Source organism: Macaca fascicularis, chromosome 13 (genome assembly GCF_037993035.2).
Source record: "Macaca fascicularis isolate 582-1 chromosome 13, T2T-MFA8v1.1".
NCBI classification, from domain to species: Eukaryota; Metazoa; Chordata; class Mammalia; order Primates; family Cercopithecidae; genus Macaca; species Macaca fascicularis.
Window position 1 is genome coordinate 111497226 of NC_088387.1, and position 25564 is coordinate 111522789.

At 42.8% G+C, this 25564-nt stretch overlaps 1 protein-coding gene across 11 annotated transcripts in view; it reads left to right on the forward strand.

Moving 5' to 3' along the window:
• The window catches only part of NOL10 (nucleolar protein 10), a 114890-nt gene extending 96472 nt beyond the window's left edge, over positions 1–18418 (forward strand). For all 11 annotated transcript variants that reach the window (XM_065527434.1, XM_065527435.1, XM_005576565.4 and 8 more), the window contains 4 exons: positions 309–482; positions 767–1014; positions 12193–12295; positions 17880–18418. In XM_065527434.1, the coding sequence (XP_065383506.1) occupies positions 309–482; positions 767–1014; positions 12193–12295; positions 17880–17999 (645 nt within the window). In that variant the 3' untranslated portion in view covers positions 18000–18418. The remainder of the gene's footprint in view (positions 1–308; positions 483–766; positions 1015–12192; positions 12296–17879) is intronic.
• Positions 18419–25564: the final 7146 nt, after the last annotated feature.

Genomic DNA, 25564 nt, shown 5'->3' on the forward strand with positions numbered 1-25564 from the left:
AATTGAAGGAATTCTTTCTAATGCATTAAGCATAAAGTTAGCCAAAAGACTCATTCTTAGCTCATTGTGTGTAATGGCCAACTGGTGTAGATCATCTGCAAAGTAGATTAGTAGAGGTTCTTTTGGTGGTGGCAGCTGAAACCTAGGGGCACAATGGAAGTCCTGGAAGAAATTTCATAATGAGTTAATAATGTATGCCTCGTGCCGCTTATTAATTTATAATAGAATCAGTGTTTTAAAACCATATTTCTGGTCTAATTTTAATCAGATATTAACTTAAATTTTTACATACTTTTTCCTCCTTATAGAGTCTTCCTAGTATTCTCACCGATGATCGATTTAAAGTTATGTTTGAGAACCCTGACTTCCAAGTAGATGAAGAGAGTGAAGAATTCAGGCTTCTGAATCCACTTGTTTCAAAAATTAGTGAAAAAAGGAAAAAGAAGCTAAGACTCTTAGAGCAACAAGAACTGCGTGAAAAAGTAATGTACTCCTTATCATTTAGAATTTGCTACTGTTTCTTTAATATAATGTTTTCTTTGTAAGTTAGAAGAGTCTTCGATTATACTTGAGATGTAATTAATTCCATATTAAGTGATTGACATTGGGCTTAGGAGTATTATCTTATTTAATTAAAGGCATTTCTCCTGATGCATGCAGTAGAGTAGCTGTTAGGCACTCATTAATGGGCCAGTTGCTGCTTCAGAGAAAACAAGGGGTCTGTGTTTGGGGGAAAGGAGTTGCTGCTTACTATTTTTATTCTCAGGAAGAGGAGGAAGAGCCGGAAGGAAAACCGAGTGATGCAGAAAGTTCGGAGAGTTCAGATGATGAAAAAGCCTGGGTTGAAGAGGTCAGGAAGCAACGCAGACTCCTCCAGCAGGAGGAAAAAGTGAAGCGACAGGAACGACTCAAGGAGGACCAGCAGATAGTCCTAAAGCCCCAGTTTTATGAGATCAAAGCAGGAGAAGAATTTAGAAGCTTCAAAGATTCTGCCACAAAGCAGAAACTGATGAAGTGAGTAGCACTGCCAGAGCACACAGTTGACATGTAGCCAAGCCCTTGCTTTTCCTCTCTGGCACATCGCCCTAAAGATGACATTTCTGTCTTTGGATGATGGAGGTGCAGAGGGTAGAGGGGACAAGGGAAGCGGGAGGTAAGGCCATGTGGGAGGTGATGTGAGGGAAGCACGCAGGAGGCCTGAGGGGAGTGTTGCTATTGAAGTACATTGGTCTCTAGGGGATTTACTTATTTGTCACAACTTTTTGAGGTATAGTTTACATGCAGTAAAATATAGGGTAGAGGTAGCCTTATGAGTATCAGTGGAACACTTTTAAGCTGCAAAAGCCACACACTTTCCTTGTCCTTGTTTTTTCCCCATGAGGTTCCCTCACCTACAAATACTTATTCTGTGCCCTACAGATCGGTGCTTTGAAGCCTTTTGGACAGTGGTTGCTAGGAGATGACAACTTTTCTGCTGCTTCACAAAGTTATTTTAAAAAATTAGAACCTCGGTTATGTTTACCCCATCTCGCTTTACCTGGTTATTGAAAAAGTTACTTGGAAAATTTGCCAGAAGTTTTAAGTCTTTTTCAGGAAAATTGAGAGATGAAAAAGAGTGGTATTCTAGAATAGGCAAATATGTAGAAAGAGGCAGAAAGCAGAATGGTGGTTGTCGAGTGTTTTATGGGTACAGAGTTTCAGGTTGGATTATGAAAATGTGCTGGAAGTAGTTGGTAGTGGTGGTTGTACAACAGTGTGAATGTACTTAATGCTGCTGAACTGTCTACTTAAAAATGAATAAAATGGTAGGTTTTATGTTATATTTACCCCCACTCCAAAAAAATTAACCTTCCCCAGAAAAGGTAGTTTTATTTGAATAATTTTCAGTTGTCAAGAGTCTGCATGAGGAACAAGCTAGGTGTCAAGCCCAAGTTGTATATAAACTCTAAATTATGCAATTCTCTGCTTTGAGAATTCTTAGGCAAAGTATTGATGCACAGGATTGGAATATGATAGACAGTCATGGGAGGTGTCTTAAAAGAATAACTGGAATGTCTGGGGAGCCAAGGGAGCAGTCTTGAGGTGGAGCAGAAGGATTGGGCAGAATAGACGAGGTGTTAGCTTGGGGTCAGTACATTTCTGTACCTTGCACTTCTCCAGCTCCCAGCTCTCCATGCAGGAGAAGGTGTTTTTTCCGAAGTGGGAGGAGGAAAAGGGTGGGGAGGACATCAGTGAACAGGTGGAATTGTTTCTGGGGTTGAGATGTATTTTACTCATCTTTATTTCACCATCTTCTAGCAAGTATCTGCAACACCAGAGGTAGTGAATCCTTCAATTTAGAATTCAGAAGCACCTCAAAATTCTGGTTCTGATGAACTAACAAAAGATGTGTCCATGAATAAAGAAGCTAGTAGAGTTGACCCTTGAACAACTTGAGGGCTAGGAGTGCCAATGCCCTGGAAAGTAAAAAAAAATGTGCATTTAGGCTGGGCATGGTGGCTCACGCCTGTAATCCTAGCACTTTGGGAGGCCTAGATGGGCGGATCATGAGGTCAGGAGTTGAGACCATCGTGGCCAACATGGTGAGATGCTGTCTCTACTAAAAATACAAAAATTAGCTGATGTGGCGGTGCATGCCTGTAGTCCCACCTACTCAGGAGGCTGAGGCAGGAGAATTATTTGAACCCGGGAGGTGGAGGTTGCAGTGAGCCGAGATCGCACCACTGCACTCCAGTCTTGCAACAGTGCTAGACTCCATCTCAAAAAAAAAGAAGAAGATATATATATATATATATGCATGCATTTAACTTTTTGTGTTACTTATTTATTTTCACTAAAAAGTCTAGACCTAACACATACAACTTTTGATTTCTCGAAAACTTTTTTTTTTTTTTTAAACCTTCCTGGTGACTTAGATCCTAGAATATCCCCGAAAACATTACTAATAGCCTACTAGTGACCAGAATTTTTAACAGTCAGGGGTCAATTACCACATATTTTGTATGTTCTATGTATCGTATACTGTACTCATACAATAAGATAAGTTGGAGGAAAGAAAATGTTATTAAGAAAATCATAAGGAAAGGAAAATATATTTACTATTCATTAGATGGGAGAGGATCATTGTAAAGGTCTTCATCCTTGTTGTCTTCATGTGGAGTAGTCTGAGGAGGAAGAAGAGGAGGGATTGGTCTTCCTGTCTCAGGGACAAAGACAGAACAGGAGGAAGTGAAAGGGAGGCAGGGGAGGCAAGTAATGGTGTTAACTTTTATTGGAAAAACTGTGTGTAAGTAGAGCAGTACAGTGCAAACCCATGTCGTTCGAGGGTCAACTCTAGTGTTCTTGATATCTTTTGAAGATGTTTTCTTTACTGACCAACCTCACTTTTTAAAATAACAACTTTCTTGAGATATAATTTATGTAACATACAATTAATCTACTAAAAGCATGCAGTTCACTGGTTTTTAGTATATTCACAGAGTTCTGGAACCATCACCATAATTTTAGAACATTACCGTCACCCCAAAAGGAAACCCCATGCCTCATGGGCAGTCACCCCACATCACCCCATATCCCATCCTGAGGCAGCCAGTAGTTTACTTTTCTGTCTCTATCGATTTGCCTATTCTGACATCTCATGTAAAAGGAACTGTACGATGTGTGGCCTTTTGTGGCTGGCCTCTTTCTCTTAGCACAGTGTCTTTAATGTTCATCCGTGTTATAGCATCTGTTGGTATAGTCGGCCCTCTGTATCCGAGGGTTCCTCATCCATAGATTCAACCAATATGGGTTGAAAATATTCAGAAAAAATTTGTAACCGTACTGAACGTGTACAGACTTTTTTCTTGACTTTATTCCCTAATCAATAGTATAACAACTATGCATGTAGCATTTACATTGTATTAGGTATTATAAGTAATCTAGAGATAATTTAAGATGTGCACAGGTTATATGGAAATAACCACACCATTTTATATGACTTGAACATCCATGGATTTTTAGTATCCAAGGGAGGTCCTGGAACCAATTCCCCAGCGGATACCAAGGGACAACTGCACTCCATTTGTTTTCATTACCAAGTAATATTCCAGTGTGTGTGTAGACCAGTTTATGTATTCCTTCGTCAGTTGATGGACACGTGGGTAGTTTCCACTTTTTGGCTATTGTGAATAATGCTGCTGCAAACATTGGTTTATACAGTTTTACATGTGTTTTGCATATGTTTTCATCTATGTGTAAGAATCAGAAGAAATTGCTGGTCATATAGTAACTCTTACGTTTAGCCTTTTCAGAAACCAGCAAACTTGTGCACAGGCTGCACCATTTTACATTCTCCAGCAGTGTGTGCAGCCTCACTTTTTATACAGCTGTTATGTGTAGGTGTTTTATTGGGAGTCCTACTTGGTTTGTGCTGTTCTGGTTCTGTGGATTAAATTTATTTGTTGAGTATATGCTGTTTTTGTCTTGCTCTATTTACTGCTTTATCTCTGGCTCTTGATTAAGTACTTAGAATAGAGTGGGCACTTGAGAAATACTTGCTGAAAGTTGAATCTTCTTTGCCGTGACAACACATCAGGCAACTCAGAAGTTACTCCTTCAAAATCTGCTGAGAAAGGACTCATTTTCCCCATAGCCATTGACCAGGAAAATCTGGGAGCAGTTGTTTTGAGTGTGACCACGGCAACAGGAGGCTGTGATTTGGGGGTAGGCGGTCTGACTAATCTCTCTAACATTCTTCCTTTTGCCTGGGGGCTGTAGTAGGAAATGGAAGTATAAAACAAAGGGAATAAAAATTTATATCTAAGAATAAACCATAGTGAGGTGAATAAACTGTAGTTAAACATTCTAAGTTAAATATCACCAAGTTAAACATTCTTACTAAGTTAAATATCACCAAGTTAAACATTCTTACTAAGTTAAATATCACCAAGTTAAACATTCTTACTAAGTTAAATATCACTAAGTTAAACATCCTTTTTGAGAACTATACAAGTGATAATATTTACATGAGTATTTAGTGAAGCATTAAACCATGATCCTTCAGAGAACTAAAGTGACTCTGTATGTTTATTCTGCAAGTTACCGCAAGCCAGTTAACAAGAGACAACATCAGATTGAATGTGTTCTATTTAAATGTTGACTTGGACTTGCCCAGCTTTAAAACTGTTTCTATAAAGGGAAAGGTGGATCATGAATGGTAACTGGAGACTTGAGTGAGCTGTCTGCGTTGCTTGGTGTGGTCATATGGCTTTAGGTAAACGTGTGTCTGTTGACATGTATTTTTATGCCTTACAGTGTGCTAACGTTATTTGTGAGTCTGTTCATCCACTTAATCAGCCTCTCCACCACCCATTCATCAAGCATTTATCAACTGCTCAGTGCGAGCAGACCCGCATTCTAGACCCAGGGGATGGGAAGAAAGACGTGGCCTGTGTACCTGAAGCATTCATGGGAAAAGACCATAAGAAAGAAGGAGCTGAATTTGGGGGGCCTTGAAGTCATATGGAAACTGGTTGTGGAAAGATGCAGAGTGGAGCACTCAGGGCTGGTGGGAAAGATAGCATTCCTGGCAGAGGCCCAGCACAGCCACAGGCGGGCCGTTCGAAGGGTGGGGGGTGCCTTCCTGCAGCCAGAGCACCGGGTGCCTGAAGGGGTGGCCGAGCAAGCACTGGAAAGCCACAATCTGAACAGCTTAGAAGAATGGGATCAAATCTATTCTAACCCCTCCCCTAGTATTATAAGTACTTTTATAATAAAAGCAGTACATGTTTGTTATAGCAAATAAAAGCATAGGCATAAAAAGTCCCTAATCCCAGAAACCCGTTAGCAAAATATCTCCATTTTAGAAAGACAATGTGCGGAGAAGCTGGACACCCAGAGACCAGCTCTCAAACTATTAGAATCGTCCCAGTTAGAAGGGCCACAGGCCTGAATAATGGGGTGGAGAGGAGCAGACAGACCAGAAGACTAAGAGTGAGAAAGAAAAATGGGCACAAACTCCACCGTCGGTTCCTGATAATATCAAAGGAGAAGAGAATAGTCAGGGATGATGTGGAGATGTCTAGCAATGTTGCCCTTGAGGTAAAAAATACAGAATGCAGAGTAGGTTTAGGGCTAAAAGTAATGAGCTGGGTTGAGCCCATGCGTCTTCTGTGTCACATTCAGTAAATCAATGGCAATGTCCATCAGGCCCAGGAAGAGGAGGCTGGAGATGTCAGTTTGAGAGATACCAGCCTTTATTGTGTGGTCAAGATCATGAATGAAAAGAGATTTACTATCATTGTATAGAGTAACATTAGGGCTAAGAATGGAACCTTGGGGAAAAACAATTATTTTACTTGAACCTGTGATAAAATCCATACCATACACCTCTCTGGAGAAAATTACAAATGCCTGTGATGTATTTGCATAGAATTTTAGAGACTTCACAGAGGTACTGATTGCCTAGGACTAAGAATTCTGTTAGAAAGCAGACAAAGAAGATGGGCAGTAACCAGCTGAGAGGAAAACTGGCAAGGGCCAAACCTGGAGCGTGTCTGAGGCAAGGGAGTGGTCCTGCCACCCAGCGGAGCAGAGAAGCCCAGGCACGAAGGCTGGGAAAAGGCCGGTATGCAGCTGGCCTCACTGGCACTGTTTCTCCGTCCCGCCAAATGGCCAACTGCAGTAGAGAGACGAGTGACTGGGAGATAGAAAACACGGTAAACAGTTAGTGTAGGTAAGTCTTTCAAGAAGTTTGGTAGTGAAAGAAAGGGATGAAAGCCAATAACTTGATGGGAAGCGGTTTATAGACTCGAGAGACATGATTTGTTAGTAGGCAGAGAAGACTCAGCCACAGAAAGGGGATAGTAAGGAATTGAGAGAATTGAGTCAATTGACAAAGTAGCATCTGGTAAGGAACCGGGTGGCAGTGGGCCCGAGAACCAGGTAAGGAGAGCTTCAGAAAAGACAAGGTGTGCATCCTCAGAGACACGGAGGAAAGAACTCCAGCTGCATGGACATAGGGGACATAATTCTGGTTAGAGGTAGAAAGATTGGGAAGGCCATGCTTGTTGGCCTCAGGAATCTGGGCACATCAACCTTTTCTGGTATCTGGAGCAGCCGTGACCTGCAAAGTATAGGAGTGGAGCTGTGTGCGTTGGTGAACAGTGGAAGAAGAGAGTCCTTAGAATGAAAACTCTCCACATTTCAGTAGATGGGGATAACTTCTCTTCTTGGGTAGTCAATACTAGCTGCCAGGCAGCCTTTCAGTTCCATTTATGAAAGCATTATTTGAATGCTTTCAAATGCCCTGTGGTAGGTCCTAGAAATTGTTTAAGACAGTTCCTGCCTTTGGGGAGCTCATCTTCTTCACCGGGTAGCTTGGTAGCTTTGGGTGAGCTTTTTATCATGTCTGCAACATTATCCACTTTGTTAATTAATATGGCGTGTTTTTACTCTTCAGCTCACGTTCCTCTGATAGTGGATAAGAGCTGAGGTAATGCAGCTTTGTTTTAATATAAGCATTTAAAAATCTAGTCTGGGAAGTAATTAAATTCCAGACTTACATTTTTGAAAAGAGAATCTTGTATTACTCAATGAATATGTCCTCAGTACTATGTAGGCATGTTATCATTGTAACACCTAAGAGTGTGGGCTGAAGGTTAAAGCCTCTCCCATCCCCCACCTCCCTTCCTGAGGTCACGGCTGTGTGCGCACCATATTTCTCGCCTTTAAAAAGACGCTCACTCCTATATGTGTCCACACTCACAGATCTATACCTGTGGCTTTTTTTCTTTAACGTGAATGGTTCATATTCTTTATGTTATTTTTTGAGATGGGTCTCATGCTGTTGCCCAGGCTAGAGTGCAGAGGCGCAATCATGGTTCACTGCAGCCTCGATCTGCTGGGCTCAAATGATCTTCCTACCTCGCCCTCCCTCCTGAGTAGCTGCGACTACAGGCCACCACAATTGTTAAATTTTTTGTCCAGTTGGGGTCTCATTTTGTTGCCCAGACTGGTCTTGAACTTCTGGCCTCACGACATCCTCCTGCCTCAGCCTCCCAAAGTGCTGGAATTGCAGGCATGAGCCACTGTGCCCAGCCTAATTATACTGTTTAACTTGCTCTTTTCATTTAACAGCAAGTCTTAGAAATGTTTCTTTATAAGTTCAGTAGGCTTACCTTCTGGCTGCATAAATATTTCATAAGGTGGATGTGCTGTGATTTATGTAACTATTCCTCTAACTGTGAGTGTTTAGGTTGCTGCTTTTTCTCTTACCCTTTTCACAGTCACAAATATGTATGCATACGGACAAGTATTTCTTTAGAGTATATTCCTAATAGGAGTTTGCTGGATCAGCAGGGGTGTGTGATAGAGACTGCCAGATCACCCTCCAAAAAGGCTTGAGCACTTTGCACTGTGGCCAGACCGCCTGTTTCCCCACACTCCAGCATCGCCGGATGTTAGGAATCTTTTAAATCTTCATTATGCCTGTAGAAGAGACATCAGATTTGATGGTTGCCTGAGTTTCAGTCTCTTGAAATAGGGCCTTTGAAGCAACACGTGGAAACAGAAAGCATTCAAATAAAGTCTTTAGTAAACTTTATGGCATATGTAAATATTTGTCCGAGGTAGTTATTTAAAGCAAAGTACTTAAATTTAAAAAATACTTAATCCTTTATCTGCGGATTCTCTTTCTCCATTTTCTAATTTATTCCCTCCGGTATAGACTGTGGAGCGGGGGCTCCTTTAATTAGAGTTAATTAACTCTTCTCAGTTCTGTCCTGAAGCACAGGCCTTTATGAATATGACCCCCACCCCCCACACTGCCCCTTCCCTGCAGCGGGGTTCAAAACCTCTCAGCTGAGGAGCACTACGTTTTAATTAAATACGTGTGTGTGCACGTGTGTTCATATTTTAACACCCCAAAGTAAATCAGTCAGCCTTCCTGGTGCATCTAAATATTTAATTTGATTTTCTTCCTTGTAGTTTCTGCCCACTTTCCTTTTTATTTTAAGATAAATATACTAATAATCTCGTTTCTTCCCCTGGGAGCTTTCTACGTTCTATACTGAGTAATTCTACCCACTTTTAACATTGTAAAGCCTATATCTGTTTTCTTACCAATCACAAATTTGGGGATTGTTTTTATCTACTTGTTCCAATTAGATTTTCCCCTAGAATCCTTTACTATAAACCAATGAAAAAGTCCCCCATGGCCTTCAGACCTAAAGTAAAGCCTAGGCAGGGAAAAGAAGTAGGGGCGGGATGTGGGGGAGGGGAGAGGAGGGGGAGGGAAAGGCCAGTTCTGCAGTCCTCCTCTGCCACCTGCCAGTGTCCTGGAAGAAACATGCTGAGAAGCGCATGCAGTGTGGTGTTCTCCCTTTTGTTTTTCTGTTCAATAAGGAGTTTCCCGGTGTTCCTACAGCAGTGTCTACTTAGGTCATCTCTGACCAAAGTCACACTCAAGAAGCAGGCTGTGGAACTGCTGGTTAGCAAACGCTTTCAGTAAACTGACTTTCAAAGGGAGGGAAGTGGAACTTCTTTAATGTAGAAATCTCCACACATGGTCTCTGTGTCTGATCTTCTGCCATGGTTTGTTCCAAAACTCAGCTTGTCTTTCCAAATAGCCTAGACAGAACAAGTTTTTACAAGTGCACATTGAAAGTACATTGAGAGAAACCCCAGAATGTGTATGCCCTATCATGGAGGAATTAAGATCATTCTTAACAGAGTAATAATTGCCCACAATTGACTGGAAAAGTCTTTTTCTTCCTAAATTAGTGTTTTCTGTATACCATCTTCTCTCAATGGCTATATAGTTATTTGGAATTCCTGTCAACTTTTTTTTTTTAAGTGAAAGCAAGTTTATTAAGAAAGTAAAGGAATAAAAGAATGGCTACTCCATAGGCACAGCAGCCCTGTTAACTTTGAAACCTCAGAGTTTATAGCTATGAAAAGAAAGAAGAATGAAATGAGCAGGTTGAGGAATTTGCTGAGGCTCACATAATTCACATGCACACTACAGTCCGTTTACACTTTACTTTTGAATTGTTAGAAGAGAAAAAAAGCTAACCTAAATCTTAATTTCATTCCGTTTGTCATGTGGAAGCTTGTCATTGAGAATACTTAATGGACAAGTTTCCTGAACAAAACTGTGTAAATCAAATATGACCTGACACTCGCCTGGAAACCAGCAATTCTGAAACTGGAATCCGGCTTAGAACTGAATCTTACGTGGCCTGCAGCAAGTCGTTTCACATCTTACCTCCCTTTTTTGCCATCTATAAAGGATAAATACTTCTGTCTCAGGGATGTTGAAAGGATTAATTAGTTAGTCTATAAAGATCTTTGAAGATGAAAAGTACTTTAAAAGTGCTTCTTAATAACATTATTGCTTAGAAAAGAGTGCCACTTTTATGCTAACCACTTTATGTCTCAAATTATATAAAGAATGTGTGTTTAGTACGTTACTACAAGTTGTAAACTAGAGATAAATTTCTCATGGTGTGAACATCAAACATTAGCTTCAGAATTTCAAAGAAGGATCACTTTGTCTGGGGGCTCATTTAGGAGCTGTGTTCTCCTCAGTGATTAGTTACAAAGACCGTATTTCAGGGAAAAGAAGACCCTTTTGCACAGTTCAGACTTTTTTTTTCTTCAGTCAGGTTTCTTAGCCCTCACTTTAACAGGCTGCGTTGAATGTGATTTGGGGCACGGAGGGCAGGAGACGGAGTATACTATTTTTGAGGAGGGAACAGAATAGAAGAGAACCATATTCTTTGTTTTGTCTTCCGTCTCATCTATCTCAGTCTTATCAGGGGAATAAGAATCTATTGCTTTAGCCATTTCTAGAAAAGTTAAAGTAACTGTTTAAACATACTGAAAATATATATCATTAGGCTTAATTCAGTTTATTTCCCTCTAAACCAAGTTAACAAAAAGGGCCAGTGTTCTAGTTTATAATAAAAAATTATTATAACATTCAGTGAAGTTTCATATAACGGGTACAAAATTCATACTTAACCTCTTTATTGGAAAGCAGAGGGGGGTTGTGTTAATTATACAGATAACAGTGAAATGCAGGGCACAGCAGACTGTAACAGAGACACAGATTATATAAAGAGAGCCTAGAAAAATTTGGAAAATGTGATCAAGAAATGAAATGAGGCCGGGCGTGGTGGCTCAAGCCTGTAATCCCAGCACTTTGGGACGCCGAGACGGGCCGATCACGAGGTCAGGAGATCGAGACCATCCTGGCTAACAAGGTGAAACCCCGTCTCTACTAAAAAATACAAAAAAAAACTAGCCGGGCGAGGTGGCAGGCGCCTGTAGTCCCAGCTACTTGGGAGGCTGAGGCAGGAGAATGGCGTAAACCCAGGAGGCGGAGCTTGCAGTGGGCTGAGATCCGGCCACTGCACTCCAGGCTGGGCAACAGAGCGAGACTCCGTCTCAAAAAAAAAAAAAAGAGAAATGAAATGAGATTTAAATTTGGGATAAAGTATGTCAGAAAGAGTAAGTCAAGTAAGAAACTAAAAGGGAAGATACCTGGAGAGATATCAGTGACTAGAGCTGAATCAGGTGGAATTACCCAAAGTGTAATTGCTTTTGTTTTCTCTCAGTGTCATCAGACAGATTCATGTTTCAAGCTGTTCATGCTGTGGGATGATGGCTTGCAGTCTACTGAGTTAAGACTGAGTGAAGGAAGAATAAGAATTATCATAGCTCTTCTCTGTGACTTGACCTGGAGGACTTAATTTGTGCTCATTCCTTTTGTAAAAGGTGGACGAGTGGCTAAAATACTCACATACCGAATTTGTGTATTGTTTAAATATATCATTATATCATAAATGCCATTGACCATTATGGTCAATTACAGGCTTCAGAAGTAGATTGCTCTTTGCATTTGGTCTTCAGAAATATGATTGATTTTAGTAAGAAAAGTAGCAGGCATTGAAGTGTTTGATACTGCCACTTAAGATATTAAATTAGTGGGTGTTTTTGCCAGTCATTGTTTTACAGTCTATCTCTGGAATATGAATAATGACTATTTGAGTGCGCCTAATTCTTTCAATTTATTGTGTTAAGTGAATGATATTTTCATTTACATGTGTAAACATTTTTCTTTGCAATCAATTCTAATCAAAACTTGTTTCAAATAGTAAATTAAAACATAATTTTGATTAATGTGGCATTCTTTTAAATTTCCCGTAGCAAAACACTTGAAGATCGTTTGAAAATTGAAGCAAAAAATGGGACGTTGAGTGTATCCGATACCACTGTTGGCAGCAAACAATTGACATTCACATTAAAGAGGGTGAGTTATCTTTTATTGTTATTTTTTAATTCACAAAAGAATAATAGGCTTTCAATAGTATTTTGTGTGTGTGTCCTAAGACCAGCCTTCTCATACCTCTTCCCTATTGAGGAAGCTGTGTTCCCTGTTCTAGCGTTTTCTCTGCAACCAGAGCCCCTGGTGGGCCAAGAGCACAGTGTGTGACTACAGTAGAGCCAGGAGTGTCACTGGTGTCCCAAGGGAGACAGGGACTTAGTGGCCCTGGAGTTAGCTCTGTTGGAGATGAACCAGCTGGCTTGGTTTCTGGATCACTCTGTGGCCTGAGGTGTGGCTTATAAAGCAAAAGTCCCATCCTGACCCTCTAAGGATGTAGGGCTACCTCGCATGTATATGGACTTTGAAGAAGAATGGGAATTGGTGAGTTCTGATACCTCGTGACAGTCACACCCAGCTTGCCCAGATACTATCATTTTAGAAGACAAACTACTCTGCCAGTGGTCATCCTATTCTAAATTGATTTATAAGATCCATCTTTTTAGCCACTGGTAATAATGCCTGTCACACATTATAGGGAGAGTAAACTGCTTAAGTATTTACTGTTAACTGGATCCAGTTGTATTTCTCAAAAAATTTTTTTCTCATTCGTAGTCAGTCCTCTTCAATATAGTCACCAAATAGAATGACAAAGATTTCATCCTTTTTTTTTTCCTAAGCAGTAGTAGGGGGATATAATTCACAGACCATATGCTCCTTCTAAAGTGTACAATTCAATGATTCTTAGTGTATTCCCTGAGTTGGGCAACCATCACACTATGTAATTCCAGAACATTTTCATCACCCCAGAAAGAAGCCCTATACCCTTTAGCATTTACCCCCATATTTTCATCCCCCAGCCCCTGGCATCCACTAATCTACTTCCTGTCTCTATAGCTTTGCCTGTTCTGGACATTTCATACAAATGGAATCATTCAATGTGAAGTCTTTCGTAACTGGCTTCTTCACTGAGCATAATGTTTTCAAGGTTTATTCATTCAGTGGTGTAACTTTGCATCGGAATTGCATTTCTTTTTATGGCTGAATAATATACCATTGTATGTATATAACACATTTTGCTATTCATTCTTTTTTAAGGGACACTTGGGTTGTGTTCTTTTGGGGGAAGTGAGTAATAATCTGCTATGAAAATGAATGTGTAAATTTTTTCATGAACATGTGTTTTCATTTATCTTGGGTCTATACCTAGGAGCGGAATTGCTGCGTCATACAGCGTAGCTATTTAACTTTTTAAGAAACCTGTCAGACAGTTTTCCAAAGTGGCTGCACCATTTTACATTCCCACCAAGCAGCATATAAGGGTTGCAGGTTTTCCACATCCACACCAAACCTGTTGCTGTCTGTCATCTTTATTATAGCCATGCTAGTGGGTGTGAGTGGTGTGTTGTTTGATTTGCGGTCCCTAATGACTAATGAGTTGAGCATTTTATCATGTGCTTATTGGTCATTTGTGTATCATCTCTGGAGAACCACCTCATCACATCCTGTACCCATTCCTCTCTGATTTCTCTAAAATTTTCCCAACCTGCATCAGAAGGCTTGCCAAGTAATTTTAAAAACTTCATTATTCTAAGTGCAAAAAGCTTTTCAGTTAATTCTGTTTGCTGAGAGCAAACTTGCCCTCTTACATTTATCACTTATATCAGCCAAATACACATTCGGAGGGACCTCATTGTGCCTCTTCCTAATTTCTTATCAATTTTCTTTATACCTGGAAGCAATCCTTGATTCCCTCTGAAACTCAAATGATGTCAAATGGGGCAGGAGCAGCACAGCCTGGAAGGCTCCCAGGTCTGCAGTGTGGCCACCTCAGCTCCTGCAGAGGCTCCTCTGCTGAGTTGAGTGAGCACCTACTTTGCAGTAACCTGAAAATACAAGCCTTTTCCCACTGTTTTCTAAATTGGAAGGAACTGAGTTGAAGATCAGTTTAAAATTTGTAGTAAAATGAAAATAAGATGGCTCTGAAATTATATTTTTGTTTATAAAAAAAGTATGAAGAATTGCTTAAGTTATGGCCTCATAACTGAATCAAGCAGAGGCTTTGAAACTGTTTTTGATGAATGTGTCAATTAATGTTTGATGTGTTTGTTTCCTTACTTGATAAACATTTTAATTATTAAATCTCAGTTTTACTTGAGTTCAGGTTTTCAGTAAATTTTACTTATTCAGGCAGTTGTTCATAGAAGTCTCTTTTTATACTGCATGTTTGATACGCTCAGGTAGAATCTTGAGTTTTTCCCATATTTGCATATGTATCTCCTAAAATTTCAGTAAAATTTAAGAGGAAAAATCTATGCTTTAATGTCGTTTAAGATTGTATAGTGGTAAAACTGGGATTCAGTCACAAATCTAATTTTAAAATTTCATTTAGTACAATTCCTCATCAAGCCTGAGGCTGTTGCTGATACGAGTGTGTCTGTCTGCACCTGTCCTTCTCCTCCCTCTGTGACAGGAGTGCTGGAGGCTGTGGTGAACTAGTAGGGAAGAGGAGGTAGGAGCACCCGGGAGAAGTGCTAACGGGCCCATAGATCCTCCTGGATCCGCCACATGGCGGCAAGGCCTTCCGATGCAGCCGTGGGAGAGAGGCTAGTCCTAGTCCTTTTTCTGCACTGAAATTTGTCTGCAGAACAATAACCACTGCTTACAAGCTCCTCTCCAAGCTCCTACCTTGGTGGAGAAAGTCTGACAGAGCTTCCCACCATGTGTTCCAGGAGATGTAAATAGTGACCCTGGAAGATTACTTTTGCTATCAGACAGATAAGGGAAAAACCTTGGACTGATGTCCATGTTGAAGACTCATGAAGGTGCCTTAACTTAGAAGCTCCAACACACCTTGTTTATCTGTATTTAGCACATCATTTTCCAAAGTTATATGAAGAAACTTTTTTTTCTTTTCCTTTTTTTTTTTTCTTTCTTTCTTTTTTTTGAGACAGAGTCTCGCTCTGTCTCCCAGGCTGGAGTGCAGTGGTACGATCTCGGCTTGCTGCAAGCTCCACTTCCCGGGTTCACGCCATTCTCCTGCCTCAGCCTCCCAAGTAGCTGGCACTACAGGCCCCCACCACCACACCCAGATAATGTTTTGTATTTTTAGTAAACACGGGGTTTCACCGTGTTAGCCAGGATGGTCTCGATCTCCTGACCTTGTGATCAGCCTGCCTCAGCCTCCCAAAGTGCTGGGATTACAGGCGTGAGCCACCACGTCTGGCCTGAAGAAACCCTTTTTAAATAAATTCTGATTAACATGAAGAAGCGAAATATTGAATAACTGGTATTGGTTCACTTTACCGGGCTCCTGGTGATGTCATCACTCGCTCAGCTAGGGAGTGTTAGAAGGAGTTCTGAGTTTTCCATTAATGCGTGTGTATTGATGCCTGCCCTGTGCTTCATGCTAGGGACAGACATGGCTCTTGCCACCACAGTTCTCAGTCTATGGGAGAGAGAGACAGCGGGTAAAAATTATATACCTCTAATTATGTCATTAGAACTATGGCAAGTGCTTCAAAGGTGAGCAGAGGGCTGTGAGATTGTTTGGTAAAGGACCAAACTTTGCACAGTTTCAGTAAGCACAGGACTGAACTGACATAGTATTTCTATTTTATTTTTAAATCCTCTGGCTGTTGCATGGAGAGTTGCCTTAAGGGGTATTTGAGAGGAAGCAGAGCACAAGGAAGGCAACTCCGTGGTGGCCGTGGTTAGGACGGGCAGCAGCCTGGGCTCAGGTGCTACCCTCCAAGACAGAGCACAGTAGAGGAGTTTGGGATAGGATCAGAATACACAGGATAGGATTTACTTTGAAAAGACAGTCGAAGAATGGTAATAATCAGAGAAGGGACTTAAAGAATTATTCAGAAACCCGGTTTAAGAGCTTCTTAGGAGAAATGCATCTTTTTTTTTTTTTTTTTTTTTTTTTTGACATTACAAATTGCTTTCCTTCCCCACTATTCTCTCACTTTCAACTGTTTAATTTTAGAAGATTGGGTAATATCCACAAGAGGTGAATGTGGAGACTTTCTCCTCAAGGGTAACATACAGATGCATGTTTTGTGTTAGGTGTGTAGAAAATATAGATCCTGGCTGGGCGTGGTGGTGCACACCTGAAATCCCAGCACTTTGGGAGGCCGAGGTGGGTGGATCACGAGGTCAAGAGATTGAGACCATCCTGGACAACACAGTGAAACCCCATCTCTACTAAAAATACAAAAAATATAGCCGGGCGTGGTGGCGGGCGCCTATAGTCCCAGCTACTCGGGAGGCTGAGGCAGAGAATAGCGTAAACCCAGGAGGCGGGGCTTGCAGTGAGCAGAGATCGCGCCACTGCACTCCAGCCTGTGACCGAGGGAGGCTCGGTCTCAAAAAAAAAAAAAAAAAAAAAACTAGCCAGGCTTGGTCACCTGTAGTCCCAGCTACTCTGGAGGCTGAGGCGGGGGAATCGCTTGAATCGGGAGGCGGAGGTTGCAGTGAGCCGAGAGTGTGCCATTGCACTCCAGCCTGGCAACAGAGCGAGACTCCATCTCAAAAAAAGAAAAAGAAAATACAGATCCCAGTGAAGCAGGTTCCCTGGGTGTCCATAAGGCGATGCTTTTCCACTTTATCAACTGAGGCCCCTGACAATGCTTTCTCAGTTTACCATCTGTGCAGTTCCACCACTAAGAATTTTTTTTTTTTTTTTTTGAGCTTTACATTCAGGAGTTTGTATTTTCAAAACCATCAAATGTGTTTTTAAAACTGTATAATTCTTACTTTGTTGTGGCTTCTGCATTGATAATCTTCTAAGGATTTCTGCTGAAAGTAGTTAAACCATTTGGTGCTGGGGATGGGTAGGGAGGAGTTCCAGCTCCCATGTGAGCCAGTGAGCATTGAGAACAAAAGTGAGCACGTTTCCAGCAGTCAGCCCGGGAGTCCACGTGCTTACTGCAGCTGTGAACTTGGGCATCGTCTGCCTCGCTTTCATCAGTGATTAATGAGAGCAGTTTGCTGCTTTTAAGGAAGGAGAGGTGGAGTTTTGGGAAACAGCTAAAAATTCTTGGGAGCAAGTTCTATGAATGAGTGTTTTAATAATGTACTTTTAGTACATTTAAGTATTTTTTTCTTTTGTTTTTAAAAACAGTGGGAATAAACGAATGGCTCTAGTTTGTAAACAAAGATCTCTAAAAGGAAAGTGGACACTCTGTAAGTGATACCATCTTCAAGGTGGCTCTTTTGTATCCTCTTCTAAAACAACACAGTGGTCGTTTGAGTGTGTTGGTTGAAAAACCAGTCTCCTACTTTGTAGTAGACTGGTCTATTAGGGCCCTTCTCTTGCCTGGGGTTCAGAATTTCTGCTTTTGCATTGATGGTGAAAGTTGGCCTTGGTCCTGCTGTTTCTGCCAGGGTAGCGTTTGTCAGAGCGGAGTCCAGGCAGCCCCACCATGTCCCCTGGAGCCTGTGGGCAGCGTTTCTCCTGGCAGCAGGTCTGAGATTGGTGGCAGTACTGTTGGCATCCTGACGGTTACCAGAAAAGAGGTATAGGATTTTCTCTGTTTCCCTCTACTCATTTAATTTTCTCTTTTAGTCTGAACAGCAGAAGAAGCAACAGGAGGCTGAGAAACTGCATCGACAAGAAAGGAAAAGACTCCGTCGTTCAGCCGGACACCTGAAGTCAAGACACAAAAGAGGACGGTCGTTTCATTGATTTGGGAAGTGATCCTACCTGTGATTAGGGAGGGGTACGTCTCCCCCAAACTGATCGTCGTTAAGAGTGTTCAACACAGATAAGGGAACACACGTTTTTAAAGTTCCATGTACATTCTTGTACACAGAGGTAAAGATTTGAAAACCTGTGCTTTGTGGATTGGACTGTGAAGCTGGGCCCTGCCGATGGCCACCACATAGCCCAAGGGTGAGCTTGCAAGTCATTGCTCCCTGGAAACATTGTCCTTTCCCCGTGGTTTTAATCATGTAAACCAGGTTGGGGTTTTTTTTAATATTGTGAAATGTACACCATGAAATGAAAGGTTTATCCTGTGCTAGAAACCAAGATTTATCATGCTCTAGGAACTTTGTTCCTACACTGCCTACTGCCATTCATGATTAAACCATCCGGAAATACCATCTCTGTTTTACCTGGTGTCTGTGTATTGCCTGTGTTTGTGTTTATAAGTGTATGTTGATAGGTTTGTTTGGCTTGTTTATGTACTAGTTTGGGATTTGTTTTTAAATAATTTATACCAAGAGAGTATAATCTAATGGCGCAGGTTGAGAGCGTCCCAAATCCAAAAATCTAAAACTGTTTGAGCACCGTATTTATCTTTTCTTGCCCTGCTAGAAAGAACTACCTGAAACTGGGTAATTTATAAGTACAGAAAAAAGGTTTAATTGACTCACAGTTCTGCAGGTGGTACAGGAAGCATGGCTACGGAGGCCCCGGGAAGCTTACTATCGTGGCGGAAGGTGAAGCACAAGCAGGCATGTACATGGCTAGAGCTGGGGGAAGAGGGCAAAGGGGGAGATGGTACACACTTTCAAACACCAGATCTCCAAGAACTCACTAGCACAGAATAACAAGGGGAAGGTCCACCCTCATGATTCAGTCACCTCCCTCCAGGCCCCTCCTCCAGCACCGAAGATTGCAATTTGACATGAGATTTGTGTGGGGACACAGAGCAATACCATATCGAGCACTGACATGACATTGGAGGAAAATGCTCATTAGAGCTTTTCAGGTTTTGGATTTTCAGATTTGGGATACTCGACTAGTGAATATAATACAGATATTCCAAAACACACAAAAAATCCAAAGTCTAAAAGACTTCTGCTCCCAAGCATTTCAGATAAGGGATGCCCAACCTGTAATAATGGGAAACAAGCAGTGGAGGCTGCTGGTTAATCTTGGCACCAGTTTAATTACAGGTGGTTGTTTTTTCCTGTTTCTTACGCACAGTCAAACGTAAACTTACTGGAGGAAACGAATAAAAATAAATATACTTTCATTTGAATAGCTTCTTTGAGAAAGACTCCAAGAAATTTTTTTTTAATTAGACAAACGGTGGTGTGCACTTGTAGTCCCAGCTGCTGAGGAGGCTGAAGTGGGTAGCTTGAGCCTGAGAAGTCGAGGCTAGCCTGGGCGACAGATCAAGACCCGGGTCTCAAAAAAAGAAAAAAGAGAACCAACTTTGGTTTCCTTAGTTTTTCCAGAATTGATGTGATTTCGGAGGTGCCTTTATAGATTTTTAAGGGTCTTTATGTACAACTGAAATAGTAACTCTTTGGACTGTAAATGATACAGCCTAACTTCTAATGTCGTAAGCCGAGAGGCAGAATGCATTAATTGACATAACCATGCTTGGGACATGGAACTGGCCTCAGGAACACCTAGATCCAGGGCTCCACGTTCAGTCAGCTAGCACATGCATACTCTGTCTCTGTTTCCCTCTTTCTCTCTCCTTCCCCTACTCCCGCCTTCCTCCTGCTGTCTCACCATTGTTCCTTCTCTCTTCAGGCCTCCTCTGTTCTTTTCCCAATCAATATGTTTCCCTTCCCCTGCCTCTGCTGTCTGTGCCGCTTCTGCTTCTGTGCAGATTGGCTTGTTCCCAAGGCAGGGAACAGTTCGGCCATGTGTCCACTTTTCTGTGGTTGGAGAAATGAGGTCTGTTTCCAGAAAAAAGGTGTGTGGAGGCTGGGGTGTGTGTGTGTGTTCTTGTTCCTGGGGCAGCCAGCCCCATTCGTGCTGTGGTGCTAGGGAGTCCTCCAGCGGGTCCAACCGCTGGACCAGTGCTGTCCTTCCTCAGTTTCTTTCCCCCTAAACTCTTGCTCAGTGTCCACCTCTTCTCAAAGGAAGGGGCTGCAGCTTCCTGTTGCCTTCTCTTCTGTTTCCACGCTGCCTCCCTTAGGGATGGGGGGTTTTACAAATTTAGAGAGGGACACTTTGCTGGCTGGACTGTCCCCAGGGGTTGGGTGTTTATGCCCTTGGCCTGTTTCCTGAGGTCAGGCTCTGTCACATCTACTCCTGGCTTTCCGAGGCCCCTCTTTTCCTTCCTTCTTGGAGGGCCTCCTAGTTCTGTGGGGAGCCAGTATTCCGCAGGGCCAGATTCCACAGGCAGCACTGCTCTGTTCAGCCAGTGCTCTCAGCACACCAGCAGATCAGGCCATCAGGGTAGGGTAGGAGGGCCAGGATCACTTCCGGGACCTGGGAGGCTGGCAGAGTAGTAGAAAGAGCTTGGATTTGGAACCACCCTGACACAGGGTCGAATTCCAGGTCTGTTGCCTACTAGTTCTGTGTCTTTTGACTGTTCCCTTCATCTCTGTGAATCTTATTTCCTCCTGTAGATCAGTCTAATACTTAGTTTTTATTAGGGTTACATTAGGTGCAGCAACTGGCACTGTGCAAGGCTCATGAGGAACTGACAAAGCTTTTTGACCATTGAGGGTTTTCAAGAGCAGGGGAGCTGCCTCCACTTTTGCTCTGGAGAGTTGCTGAAGAGCGGGCGGAGGGACTGCTGAGTCTGAGGGACACAGAAGGAGCGTCCGCTGACGACAGCTGCATGGGCGCTCCTCCTAGGCCCTACCCGTCCCTCTCGTTGCCCGAGTTTTCCTACCGCTTCAGCCATTAACACAGGCCTGCCTCTTCAGGGCTGGTTCCCAAAGTGCCTGCTCTAATCCTTCATGTCTTCGAAGTTTCCTGTTTTCAAGTTTTATGCAGCTTTCATACTCTGCTCCATAATTTTTCCGTGTGTGTGATATACTGCTCACTGGCGCTAGGAAATGGCTGTTTCCCGTGGGTCTCCGTCCCAGGCACGTGCAGCTGGGGGTGTTTGTGAGCCAGCGCGAGAAGCATTTCCTCGCAGACGGGGCTCTGAGGGCATGGCTTTTACATCAGGACTGAGCTGGGGGGTCCTGGGCTGCCATTTCTCCCCTTCCCCTGCTCCAGATCCCCTCAGCCTCCAACACCCCAGACCTAAGGCCCAAGTTTGTTTGTTTTTTCCAAGTTGTGCTCAGCAGTTAGGGTAGTGGTGGCTTTGGAGAGAGGGGAACGTGGCTGGGACACAGTGGGGGATCCTGGTTGGTCCTGTTCCCTCACCCGGTGGTGGCTTTTCCCACGGGTGCACTTTGACCACTCCTGGGCTGCTCACGACTCATCTCTCTCTGTGCTTGTTATCCTTGAACAGAAAGTTTCATTGAAAAAGAATTGCTCGTGTTAGCCAGGATGGTCTCGATCTCCTGACCTCGTGATCCGCCCCCCTCGGCCTCCCAAAGGCTGGGATTACATGATGAATCCCCCGTCTCTACTAAAAATTAGCGGGGGGTGGTGGCGGGCGCCCGTAGTCCCAGCTACTCAGGAGGCTGAGGCAGGAGAATGGCGTGAACCCGGGAGGCGGAGCTTGCAGTGAGCTGAGATCGCGCCACCGCACTCCAGCCTGGGTGACAGAGCGAGACTCTGTCTCAAAAACAAAAAAAGAAAAAGAATTGCTTTATCAAAGGGACATGTTTCGTGGCTCCTCACAAAACTATTTCCATAGATAACACATAACACTGTAAGGTTGTTTTTCAGATATTTTTCTGTTCTATAGACAGTGATAGACACATCTGTTTCAATAACGCAAATGGGATCACACTACATATACTGTTCCTGAACTTGATTTTTTTATAACTAACAATATATGAGAGAGATTTTCTCAGTTCTATACATATTAATATGTAGGGTGATCTACCTCATTCTTTTGTGTAGAGTATTTCATTACATGGCTGATGCATAATTTGTTTAACTCTCTGTCTACGTATGGTTCAACCTAAAAATCTAAAGAAATAACCTTTTAAAATCTTTTTTCAAAAAGGTTTACATTCAAGGGGACACATGTGCTTGTTTGTGAGGTGGGCATATTGCACACTGTGGGGAGTGGGCTTCTAATGCACCCGTTACCCAAATAGTGGACACTGCATCCAGTAGGCAGGTCCTCAACCCTCACCACCCTCCCAGCCTTTGGAGTTCCCTGTGTCTGTTTTATCCTTTTTTTTTTTTTTTTTTTTTTTTTTTTTTGTGAGACAGAGTCTCGTTCTGTCGCCCAGACTGGGGTGCGGTGGCGCAGTCTCAGCTCACTACAACCTCAGCCTCCCGGGTTCAAGTGATTCTCCTGCCTCAGCCTCCTGAGTGGCAGGGACTACAGGCACCTACGACCACACCCGGCTAATTTTTGTATTTTTAATAAAGACGAGGTTTCACTCTGTTGACCAGACTGGTCTCAAACTGTTGACCTCAGGTGATCCACCTGCCTCAGCCTCCAAAAGTTCTGGGACTACAGGTATGAGCCACCATGCCCGGCCAGTTATTTCCATCTCTATGACCACGTGTACCCATGAAAATCATTTCTGTAGTAAGTATAACCCAAGTTATTTTTTAAATGAATGTAGTAACTTTGCAAAACATTTGTATATAGTAAAAAACAATGGAAATGTCATTTCAGTTACCATTTTCTTTCTTTTTCTTCACTATATGGGGCTTGATAGTTTTAACTCCAAGCAGTTAGAATAGAGTGTTAGCATCTTTTTTATTCATTTATCAGAAGAGCAGAAACAAATACTTTATAACATTTTTGTTATAAAGTAGCAAAAACAATCTTCATAACATTCTTTTAAGTACCATTTATGGTACAACGATTGAAATTATTAAAGTTCCTAGGACATGTCTATGGATTTCCCATCTCTTGTGAACAACGCCCTCAGTTACTCTTCAGCTACAGGAGAGGGTGGACTGCATGGGGCTGCGGCAGAAGCAGGAGACCACTTGGGAAGCGCCATAGCGCCCTGGGTGGGTGATGGGGCTGGCGCGGGGGTAACAAGGGTAGGGCCCCAATAGGTTTTGCAGGTAGGATTGACAGGATGTGGAGGAGAGGAGCCAGGCATGGCTCTGACATAGTTGGCCTTAGCAATGGCAAAGATGGAGCTGTCCTTGCCTGGTGCCACAAAAACCACAGCAGAAATAAGTTTGGGGGTGAGGAGGTAATGAGGAATTCTGTTTTGACCAGAATTAGCTTATTTTATTATGTATATATTATTTATTTGGGGACAGGGTCTCTCTCTGTTGCCCAGGCTGGTGTGCAGTGGCGTGATCACGGCTCATTGCCGCCTCAACCTCTGGGACTCAAGTGATCCTCCCCCTTCAGCCTCTCAAAGTGCTGGGATTACAGACATGAGCCATTTTACTATTTATTTATTTATTTATTTATTTTAAGAGGGGCTTGCTATGTTGCTCAGACTGGTCTTGAACTCCTGGCCCCAAATGCTCCTCCCACCTCAGTCTCTCGAGTAGCTGGGATTGCAGACTTATTTTAGATTGAATGCATATCATTTTTCTCCTCTTTTTGAAACACCCGGTGGTTCATGTTCTCACTCAGAGTAACAGTCCACGTCCCCACAGCAGTCCGCAAGGCACCATGTGGCCCAGCTGGCCTGTCCAGCGCTCTCCCCTCCGCCCACTCGTCCTCTGCATGCTGGCCTCCCCGTCATTTCTAGAACACTCCAGGCATTCTCTTAAGCCAAGGCCTCCGCAGTTGTGATTCCCTCTGCATGGAATGCTCTTCCCCCGCCATCTCCTGTCACTCTCTCACCCACCCCGTCAGGTCATGACCACCCTATTTAGATTGTCACACCCCATCTCCTGGACTGCAGATGAGATGATATGCAACCTGCTTTTTAAAAAACTCTACTATGGACAATGTCAAACCTATACCAAAGTAGAGAAGAATTTAATGTGCTTCCATGTACCCAGCGCCAGCTTCGGTAGTCAACAATAGCTAATCCTGTTTCGTCCTCACTCCTACCCATTGTCCCATTATTTTGAAATGTTTGATCCCAGAGATCGTATTGTTTCATTCATAAATATTCATAGCGGTTTACTTGTTTACTGTTGGTCCCCCAGGCCCTCTGCCTTCCACAGCAGGCTAGTAAGGTTCCAGATGTGGGTTTGGATGTGTTTTGCTCACTGCTGTATATCCAGCATCTAGAACAATGCCTGGCACCTAGTAGCTACTTATAAATATTTATTAAATGAATAATTGGGTCAAGTTTGATGAGGCCTGAAGATTGAACTCTGGCTTTAATACAAGAGGGGTATTAAATTTTTGACTACAGCTGTTTGAGAGGGGCTGGGAATGCTGAAAAGCCTAATTGGAGTAGTTCAGGAGAGAATGGGGAAAAGGAGTCAGAGATAGTGATTGTGGACAACAGTTGATACAGGGGAACAGAAAATAGGACATTTGAGATCAAGAGATGGCTTTCTTTCAGAGGGTAGGAATTATAACCTGTCTATGTGCCCCTGGAAATGATCAGGAAAGACTGAAAGCAACGATGCCAGAGAGAGGGCAGCTCCTGGAGTGATGTCAGGAAGTCCGTGTGGTGGTCCTCTGTCGCTGCATAACAAACCACCCGCTACTTAGAGGTTTAAAAGAAAGTTATCTCACAGTTTCAGTCAATCAGGAATCCAGCTTAGCAAGGTGATTCTGTCCAGGTTCCTCCTGAGGATACAGTCAATGTTGGCCAAGGCTACGGTCATCTAAAGGCTTGCCTGGGGCTAGAAGAGCCCTCTTCCAAGTTCCCACACATGGCTTTCGGCAGGCAGCCATCGTTCCTCGCCACATGGCCTCTCCGCAGGGCTGCTTGAATGTCCTCACAGCATGGCTGACTTACCCCAGAGCAAGCCATCCAAGAGAACAAGAGACTAAGATGGTAACTGCAGTGCTTTTTATGACCTAGTATTAGAAGTTGCATGTCATCCCTTACTCTGATTTGTTAGAAGGGAGTCGCTAAGTACAATGTAGGGTGGCCAGACATCCAAATAAAGATAAAGACTTATTAGTATAGGTGTATTCCAAATATTGCATAGGGAATTCTTATACTAAATAATGACTTTATCTGAAACTCAAAAGTTAAGGTATGACCTGTATTTTTATTTGTTGGATTTGGCAACTTCAGAAGGAATCTGTGGACATCCTTTTAAACTGCCGCACTAGCCAAAGGGAATGGGATAGAGTGCATATGTAGAGCTCAGGCCTACGGAAACATGGCGGATCATAGGGAGAGGGCAGGCGGAGTACCTGGCAAATGTAGATAGGTAAGTGGGTAGGTAGGCAGATGCAGTGAGGGGAGCAGGTGGACATGTTCTTCTGATTGCCTCTCTTTTCTCACTGGATTAAGCAGCAAGGTCATGGGCAAGGTAACCTCCTCCCACCCCGCCATGCACCTTGCACAGAGCTTACTCTTGACTCA